Source organism: Giraffa tippelskirchi, chromosome 10 (assembly GCF_054371585.1).
Source record: "Giraffa tippelskirchi isolate mGirTip1 chromosome 10, T2T-mGirTip1v1.2.pri, whole genome shotgun sequence".
Taxonomy (NCBI): Eukaryota; Metazoa; Chordata; class Mammalia; order Artiodactyla; family Giraffidae; genus Giraffa; species Giraffa tippelskirchi.
In genome coordinates this window covers 121484669-121495096 of record NC_137284.1, presented here as the reverse complement: position 1 = coordinate 121495096, position 10428 = coordinate 121484669, and the positions used below count along the sequence as shown (strand labels likewise).

At 41.6% G+C, this 10428-nt stretch overlaps 1 protein-coding gene across 1 annotated transcript; it reads right to left on the bottom strand.

The window, feature by feature from the left end:
• Positions 1–896: 896 nt before the first annotated feature.
• Positions 897–9527, bottom strand: PURB (purine rich element binding protein B). The gene has a single exon (XM_081535221.1). It carries the CDS (start codon positions 9342–9344, stop codon positions 8427–8429), a length of 918 nt encoding a protein of 305 aa, XP_081391347.1. The 5' UTR covers positions 9345–9527; the 3' UTR covers positions 897–8426.
• Positions 9528–10428: the final 901 nt, after the last annotated feature.

Below are 10428 nucleotides of genomic sequence, written 5' to 3'. Positions count from 1 at the left end.
CTTGATGATGCTTGATGATTCCATTTGCAAACTTTCCTCAAGATTAGTTACTTGGGGGTTTAAGTGGACTTGGTGTGGGTAACTTAGGCAATATATATATATATGCTATATACAAGCATAATTTATATAACCAGTCTAGTTCAGTGGGTCTCAAAGAGTGATCCAGAAACCTCCAGAGGCCCCAAGACCTTCAGGGAGTCCAGAAGTGTAAACTACTTTCCTAATTGTTAGCTACTTTGTTCACTTTCATTCTCACAAGTTTATATTGTTTTCCAGAAGCTAAATAATGTGATGTCACTGCTTTAAGACAGATGGAATGTGTCTTAAAAAAGTTGTTTTTAATATGATAGCTATCAATTGATACAGGCCTGAAGTAGGATTGCTCCTTGAAGGTCTTTAGTGAATTTTAAGGAAAAGGGTTCCTGAGACCAAAATGTTCCACAGCCAGGATCAATACAAAATTTTAATTTTTCCTTTAGCTTGGGGTATAAAACACTGGTTTAACCTACTTTCTAAGCAGTTAACAACAAGTGAACACACCAGTTTCTTTACAGCCATTTGAAATGATAGGGCTTAAAAGCAGGTAGGATAGGAAGAAATTAGGGGAAGCAACAAGTGCCTCCTCTGGACCTCCTCCTCTGAACCAAAGCATGAAACCATTTGCAACTTTGATTTACTCCATAGACTGCTTACTAACTAGAAAAGGGTTATGTGAACCCAGAGGGTCTAGAACTAAATGGCTGTATTTCAGATGAAATGTGCCAACAGCTTTTAAGTCACTTCAAGTGGAAACTCACCCAATTCCAGACCCATTTATGAACCCCAGCAGATGGTGTGTGGTATTTCCCTCCCAGTCAACACATAATTTCTTAAATGAGAGACAACCAGCACAAGACTGTCATTCATGTTTCCGCATACTTTATTTGTTACAAACATACAATTTTTTAAATATAGACTGTAAAACTCCATTTGCAAAAGTCTGTTATTGTAAGGAGTGCACACCAGCAGTAAGGATTCTTTTTTCTTTATGAGTTTTTCTGTCAGTTTTGCTAGTTAGTGGTAAATACGGGACCCGCCATTTTATAGACTGACTGAAGCTTTTGGCTGTATTCACATTGTTCTTTTGAAGCAGCCCTGCTCGTCTCATAATTGACCGGAATCAGCTTCAACCTCCAGGCAGTGAGATCAACAGCCCGTCTAGACTATGTTTTTGAATGGTTTCCAGGAAGTATGAGTTCTGAATGGGTACTGCACTTCACGGATTTGTTTGAATTGCCCATGCAGCTGTGTTTGTTAAAGTGCATTCTTCTTTTAAAAAATAAGAGGAATAATCTTTACTCTTTAACCAAGGTACTTAAAAAAATGAACTTTTTGGTCTCTCAGCAGATATTCCCAAATTGATCCTATCACTACAAATTTTAGTGTTCTATTTACAAATATTTATAGGGTAACAGGTGGAGGGGACCTTATAAAATTAAAGGTGCAGCTTCTCTTGAAGCAGAAATCAGTTCTACAAATTCATACACAGGAGTACACACTTGGTTTACAATGCACAAGCATTTGGATATTTACAGAAACTGAAGACATCCCCAAACCCCTCTTTAAAGTAACTTCCAACCTAAACTCTAGTTGTACATCTAGATCAGGAAGCTCTGTCTCCTGCTATCAAGGTTTGGTTTTAATTCATTCTGTCTGTAGATTCTCTACGGGCAGGACATCAGTCCCAACTTTGGAATGAAGAATCATCTAGTCTAAGGAAGCCCCTGGTAGATCTGACTGGCAGTGAAGGTTACTATAGAAAGTGTGTTATCTGGAAATATGTCAGAAGATGGACAGACTTCTAAAAATGGACTTGGAAAAACATCTGCATAGAGGTGTAAGACAGAATAAATCCTTACTAATCATTTTAGAACTTTAGAAAGAGAAGTACAAATACACTGATAACCACAGTTATTATTCAAATTACTGATAATCATTGGAAAAAACTTAAATTTACTTGCCTGCTACTGTAACATGCACAACTCTTTAAGTATGCCCTATACTTATTTAAAATCAGTTTCTGGACTTCTGCCCAATCTATTAGCTTCTAGGAATATAGGCAGCTTTTGAAACAGAAGTGACATGTGGGCTAGGAGAAAAGGGTTTATGCCTCATATCTGAACAGTTTAAGATGAAACTCAAATTTCTATAATACAAATGTTCCTGTTTTTCAATTTTGTTGGGACTCTACCTGCAGTTATATGTGTCCTTGAAAAAGGAATTTTAAAAGGGAAGAAATCTACCACTTGCCACTCTACTTCCAAATATGTATAATAAAGACTTAATATAGGGCAAGAATGGGGATGAGAGTTTAAGAAATGCGACGATCTACATAAATTTTCTTGAAAGATTTACTCATTGATGTCTTTGAAGTAGGGAAGGAAAAAATAAGACAAACTCATGTCTTCTTCAATATGCTAGTGGACAATGAACTTGGATAGGTTTATTGCTTTCTCTCCAATACTCTGGGCCCACATTTCATCACATGATGAGAGGTATGATCAGCCCTCTCTTATCCATGTCAGTAGGCATTTTGTATATATAATATGGGGAAAATGAAATTTGCTCCTAGACTCAAAATGCCATGTTAATAAAATACAGTCATACACTTTCATCAAACCATTTGTTAGAATCACCTATGGAAAAAAACATTTCTGCATCAAATAAAGCTTTGCCCTCCTGTAATTAGAAGTCCTACTGAGCAGTGACACTACCAATACAGAATTTGCTGTTATTTTAACACGGCTTTACCTATCCCCATTGCAATGTCTAATTCAAGAGGCATGAGTTAATTTTCAAATGAAAAGTAAAAGATTGCAAAGAAAGGTGATTACATTGATGGCATATTCCCTATTTCATTAGGAAATATAAAAATACATTCATAAAGGTCTTAACTTGGATCAGGGGTACAGATATCAACTAGATATCAATTTCTAGGTATCTAGAAATTACTAATGTCTTGATGATGCAGTATTATTTTCCAAATTTAATTTTCATCCTGACAAGAGGACCACATTTATTAAATAAGAGTCTGTTAAATCCATCAGTAATGAAACTAAGTTTTAAGACTGAGGGCTGCGAACAGCGACTTTAACTAAATAGCAGGTAAATATATCAAGAGAAGTCATCATTCAACAGTTGGCTATCTCTTGAAGCTTCTGGGGGTTACCATTTGAAAATTAATGACTTTGCTTTTCTAGATTAAAAACAGGGGAAATGAGGGTATAATTTCCATTTCCACCTTATGCCTGGAATTCCAAATGGGGCACTGTCATGTACTTTTGTGTCTCTACATATATTTTTTAGGTAAATGTGGTTCTTTTTTTTCTTTTCTACAAACAATCACCACCCGCCCCCCGCCCCCATTATCCAGTTTATTCAATGGTAATAGTAACTGTTTAGGAAGACAGCTAATTGATTTACAGTACTCTAAAACCAACCCTGAAAACTGGCAATTTCATTCATTTACTATAACTTCAGTGCCGTATTGACAGAAAAAAAAAGTTACCTTAAGGCTCAAGGGAAAGTAACTTATTAAATTGTGAATGCAGCATTGTTTACTCTCCCATCCATTGGAAACTAGCAAAATGCATTCTAGATCAGTAATACAAACTTTCTAACATTAGCAAAGATTTCTACTTTTCTTATACAGAATTAAAACAATATTCAAAAGCAAATTATCTAGGGGAGCCTGAGAAACCACGATCCACATCACACACAGATTCCATGTATTTCATGATCAAAAAGTGCTTTATCTTTGAGAAATATGTCAGGGCTAAAATGGAAATATACAAGGAAAAAAAATCACTCGACACTTTCTCAAGTGAAGTACAAAATGGAAAAGGAGCAAAAAGATGGGAGGCGCTGCTCTTTGAACAGGCCTTATGCAGGTGATTTTTAGGGTATACTAAATTAAAATTGTTTTAAGAGTTAACAGTGGAATTTTACACCACTATATATATTCTAAAACCTGAGATTGGACATCAAAGCAGTCTACTTTCTTACTTATCAGAGCAATTCTGATACTTCCTAAAAATAGAAGACAACTCAATTGAATTAATAACTCCAGGGTCAAAAACATTAACTTTCCCCGATAAACAAGACCGACCACATTAGATACCAAGAGTGCTACAGAATGCCTCTCGACAGTCATTTTTACATAAGCAAAAAGTCACTTCTCTCCTTCCCCTTCTCACAGATCAAGGCCACACTATTCTCAAATGAATATCTACTGAGAGATCAGCTGTGCATTGGACAAAGTACCATAACTGGGTTAAAAATGAAAACAAAATTTACAGTGAAGAATACCTATGTGCATGGCTTACACACTCAAGCTTCTCAAGTTCATCCACCTCAAGAGCAAGGTAGACACAAATGGATAGTTACCTTTTAATACCTTGTGGAGAGCATATTCTACCCTCTGTAAAGCCAGTCAAGGTCACATTTAACAAAGCATCCTCAGCAACTATAGTGCCTGAAGTGTGCAGCCATTTACAGACCACTCAATATGAGGGCATTATTATAACCAGCCTCTTTTGCCCACAACCCTGCATTTTCAGATAAGCCAGGATAATTGTTTTGTTTTTTGAGAAAACTGAAGCTTGAATCTCTTAAAAGACCTGCAATTTATTGCAAAGTGATCAAGAGGTAACAGGGAAGCAATAGGTTAACAGCCTGCCTGCACCAAAGCCTCCATCATTTTGCAGTAAATAATTATGGAAAGTGACTTGACAAGTAGCCATGTGTGTATCACAGCTACAGTCATTTATACCACCTACATGCCTCCCATAGTAACATAGGGTGTCTGGGTTTTTGGTTTGGTTTTCACTTTGATTTTTGGTGCCATACAGATTTACACTGTGTACTGTGCAGCATATGCACTGAGAACTTTCTCTGCAGACTAGAACTGCCATTCTACTTGAATGAAAGGTAGGGACAATAGAAACCAGAAGGCAAGAGTAGTATCTCATCACAAATTTTTGCTCCTTTGATTTTGTTCTTAAAATTTCTCATGTCTGCAGCAGTTTGAGAAACAGACATTCTACCAATTCTCTGAAAAAGAATTTAGTTTCCTACTTCTCAGGAATATGACTGTTTTGAACACGATTAGCTGGGATGTTTGCCAAAGTTGAAAAACAGTCCTAAATCACTGTTCATAGTAGCGGCTGAAAGACAAAACACAAAATTGCTTTCCCATAGTCTGTATAATGCTATTTTCTGACTGGAATTAACAAAGATCATTTCCTTTAATAGGCAGTATTTATGAATGAATTCTGAAAGCCAGCCTGTTAATATCACTTTGTTTAACAAACCAAAACACAGAAAGTGTAGTCTCTGTGCTTTGCAGATTTCTATTGTCCCTAGTACTGGAATGAGGATCAGTGAATGCTACAATTAATCCACATCCTCCTGTAATCTTCCTGCAGTGAGAAGAGAGGCCATGAACCACCCCCTGCAGGAGAAACAAACCTTTGAGATTGGTTAAGACTTAAAAACCCACCACTATGACATTTACCATTTAATCTTACATAGGCAGGTCAAAATTTTAATATAAATTACTTTTTCCAACACATAGCTTATGCATTCTTTGCTCCTTTTTTTGGAGGATTCTCAAATTGATATCTAAAGATTTACATATGATATATTACTGTTATATGGTCTAATGACTAAGAAAATTTCTCTGGTAACCAAAGCTGATGCCATATATGGTAGTGTTCTTGGCATATACTCTATATGCCTCAGACCACTTCCACATTCTTTCTATTCAGCTAATTATAGCTTAGTAGCCACTGGTGAAGGATTGTGAAGACCCTGTCATTTCTACAGAGTAGAAAGGCAAGGCTAGTTACTGCAATTCAGCCAAACAAAAAGAAAAGAAAAAAGAATAAACCAACCCCTTAAAAAGGAGAGGTACTGCACCTTTGCAAAATTGAACTGGCTCACTGCAGCTGAGCAACAGAACCACCACTGAAGCAAGAAAACAAGTTGGTCTATACAGGAATTATACATATTTTGAAAATGAAAAAGTTACAGCAATCAAGTAAGAGCTGCAACTTTAATCTTCATTGCTGCCTCAGAGTTTGAAACTTATAAACAGTTTATGCAAACCTAATAATGCTAGCTTCTTCTCAGCCCCTTTACTAAAACTATTTAGGGATTTGTTCTCCGCAGCAAAGAAATAAACACTCAAAACACATAGGTAAATACAGCAGGACATTATTGAAAACAGCTGCCTTGTAGTACAAAATACAGTACAAGTATACAGATGTCATTAAAACATCAAAAATACTATTGCTCCCATACAATTTAGGAAACATTCTTTGCAACGGAGAAAATTTTTTTTTTAAAAAAGAAAAGCTTAAAAAAAACCTGTTTAAAAAGTCTACTGTGGATGATGAGTAGAGAAATAGTCTGAAAAGGGCACCAATGTTTGTGGCTCTTCCACTTTTTAAAAACAAAAACAAAAAAATCTAAGATCGATGATATTCTGAATCAAATCTAATTTTTTAAAAAAGCCTAATTTTATATACATAATTATTCCCTCCCTCTCAGCCACAATTCATGAAAACGACCTTTTTGTGTATTACTTATTTCCCAATAAATACAAAAAGATTGTAGATTGAATACCAAAATAAGATAATAAAAAGGTATGCAATAAATTAAAAGGCAGCTCAAATAAAGGGCAGGCATGCAGTTTAAAAAAAAAAATACTAAGATTGTGGAGGTGGGGTTACTTGCCTCCTTGTTGAGAAGGTGTCGCACAAAGTATACCTGAAAACTTTGGAAAGACCATTAGCTCCCATTCAATTCAAAGTTACCTAGGTCTATGACACTTCTAGGAATACCTTTTGATGGGGTGGGATTAACTTGATTAGTAAAAATCATACTGAAAATCCATTTAAAATATAGAAGAGGCGATCCTTGAAAACCCCAACTTTTATTCTTGAAAGACAGCTGGATAAACTGGCAAAAGCCAGTTTGTTGAAATTTCAAGATGGTATAAAAATGCTTCCAGGATATAGTCTGCATATTCACGTTCATTTCAGCTCCATTCAAATGGATTTCAGCTTCAAAGGGCACGCTGCTTGAATCACTCATCCATCATTTGCCAACTTTGATTGTGAGGTACTGATACAATGGACCAAGTTCTTAAAAATTTATTTTAAAAGAATAAATGATGCTGGAATTCTGGACCTGAGGATCTTTAGTATTTGAACAAATCCACAGATTAAACTGAAGGTATATGACTTCAGTTTTGGTTACTTCCAACTTTTCTGTGTGGACTTATACTCCATTAAAGCTCAGGCTCGTAGCCACAATGTTCCTTTTGTAGAGATGTTCAAGTTTTATGGTTTAAAATCCAGCCAACCAGTGGCCGAAACAGCCGAATTAGCCATAATTCACTGGCTCACACGGTGGAGCCACGGGTATCTGGCTCTCATTCATATCTAAGCCATGACCTCCATATTTGGAGATCGGGGAAGAACTTTAGTGAGCAGCAACCAATCCACTCAAACAGTTTTCCTTGTGCTTTATGCCTGATTTCTTCTTGTGCCTACCTCAGCAACCCCCAATGTAAAACTGCTTTTATCTTTGCAAAAATCTGCCAACTTCCAAAACATTATAGTAAGGGATTCTAGTTCAAGGATTAACATCTGAATCCATTTGCATCCCAGAAAATAATTCTGCAAAGACAAGACATGGGCCTTGGTCCAGGTTCTATGTAAAACTATTTTAAAATGGATCCAATTTCTGTCCCTGGTGGCTTCTTGAAGTCTTATTTTGCCCTGTCTATGATTGCGTAAAGTTGCATTCCTTTTCATGAAACTTGTACCCTCAGGACTGGGTAACTGCAAAGGCCTCTCTCTTCACGAGAATTCCGTGAAGATCTAGATCCAAAACGCTGATTTCAATGGAGGTGAAGGGATAGACACTGCAACAATGAGGTCTAATAAGATCTTTAGACCAGGTTACCCAAATATAACACAAATCGAGCTGTCATCAACGGGTCTGGGTAACTCATGAGGTGTTTTTGGCCAGCGTGCAAGGATCTATCCCATCCAGGGTTATCCCGATGGATTTAGGAACCTTAGCTGGGAAGCAAGAGAAGCTGAGACTTCTGCTCAGGTGAGGAGACGCTGTTGTCCTCTCTTTGCAGGTTGCTGTCAATTCCCTGGAACTTTACTGCTTTTCTCTAATTGTCCTGACTGTTCTCTTATGGTTATTTCTTTTAATTAACTATATTATTTAACATTTTGTTTTCTCCCTCCGGGGCCTCCCTTGCTTCCCCTCCACTAGCTCACTGGGGATGAACAGGAAGGGGAGTTCTCTAGCCAAGGAGACGGTGGTAGGGTGGGGAGGCCCGTAAGGGGAGGAAGCTGCGCGTTTCAATCCTCATCCACCTCCTCTCCCTCCGACTCGTCCCCGCCGCGTCGCTCATAAAGCTTATCCCTCTGCCGCTCCTGGATCTCTTTCATCTCATCCGCATACCGGCAAAACGCGCCCCCGAACTTGCCCCAGGCCTTGAAGGGGACCGTGATGGCGTTGCGGTAGGACGGCTTCACCTCGCTCACGCGCAGGAACACTCCGTACTTGTTACAGCCCACGTCGAAGAAGAAACGCTTGGAGTCCACCGTGATGGAAGTGCCTTCCGGGAGCTCCCCGTACAGGCCACCCCCAGGGCCTCCGGCGCCGCCGCCCGGGCCCCCCGCCAGCTCGTCGTCCTCGCCGCCGTAGTCGTCGATGAGCTTGGCCAACGCGTCGCGGAACTCTATGAGGCCCTGGGCGGGCAGCGCGATGGTCTGGCCGCTCTGCAGGCCGCCGGGCCCGGGGCCACCGCCGCCGCGGTTGACCGTCTGGCGGATACGCAGGAAGCGGCCGCGCTGGTTCTCCTTGAGGTCCAGGTAGTACTTGCGGTTCTCGCGCACCAGGAACTCGCTCTTGAGCGCGCGCCGCGGCCCACCGCCCTCCTCGGCGCCCGCCGCCGCTGCCACTTGCTCCGGGCTGCTGGGGCCCAGCTGCGCGTAATGCTCGATGAAGTCGCCCAGGTAGTCGCGGAACTCGGCGGCCACCGCCATGGACAGCGTGAGGCGGCTCTTGGAGCCGCCCGCGCCCACCTCGGCGATCTTGAGGAAGCGGCCCTTGGCGTTCTGCTTCACATCTAGGTAGAAGCGTTTGTTCTGGATGTCCAGTCGCTTCGAGGCCAGCTCCTGCGTCTCCTGCTCGCCGCCACCGCCGCGGGACGCGGGCTGGAAGCCGCCGGGCCCGCCACCGCCGCGCTCGCTGCCGCTGTCGCCGTCCGCCATCTTCTCGGCCGCCGCCGCCGCCGCCGCGCCCAGGCCGCCGCCCGCCGCCCGCCGCGCTCGCGCCCCTGCCCTCCGCCCTGCGGCTCGCTCTCCCGGGCCCCCCAGCCTCGCCCGCCGGCCCGCTCACGCGCTCCCGCTGTTCATCGCCGGCAGCCGCCGCCGCCGCCGCCCCCCCATCGCCCCCGCGCCCCGCCCCGCCACTTCCGCCTGGCCAGCTTCCGGCGCGCGCCTCCGTGACGACGGCCCGCTCCGCCCCCACGTCCTCGCTGCCGGAAGCGCCGCGCAAGGCGGCGGCGGGGCGCAGGGCAGTAACGTCACGGGTCCGCTGGGGTTTGGGGGCTCGGAGACCCGGGTGGGTAAACTGGGGAGGAGCTCTGGACGCTTACGGGGGACGGAAAGAGTGTGCATCTTGTTTGTAGTGGTGGTTTTACAGATAGCCGAAACTGATTCAAATTACGCTTTAAATAAATGCGGTTTATTCTAGGGAGATTATACCGGAGTACAGTTATTATTTATGAAAGAGGAATTGAAGGAAGATGTTGAGGTATTCAAAACAAAACTAACCTAATAGGATTGCTGTATAATAATCCGTGAGTGATATTTAGCATAATAACTGAGTTATAGTGAGTGCTCAATAAATACGTACTCTTAGTTCGTGGAATACCGTACATAGTGCCTGGAACATGCTTGGTAACATCATCATCACCATCTCAGCGGCGTAAGATAAAATGATGGCCTGAGCTAAGTAGTGGTAGTGGGGATGGAGAGTTTAGGAAAGGAGTTAATTTTTATAAAACACGTATGTACAGGGACTGGTGACCATTTTACACGTTAACTTGGAAGAATACTTGTTCCATGTGTTACATTGTGTGGGGAAACAGGAATGGATTTAAAAAGTGAAAAACGGGACTTCCTGGTGCTTTGGTGGCTGAGATTCCATGCTCCCAATGCAGGGGGCTAGATCCCACATGTTTCAACCAAGAGTTCACTTGTGGTAACTAAAGATCTCAATGCTGCAACTAAGACCGGCAGCAGCCAAATAAAGTGAAAGTGAAAGTCGCTCAGTCGTGTCCTACTCTTTGCA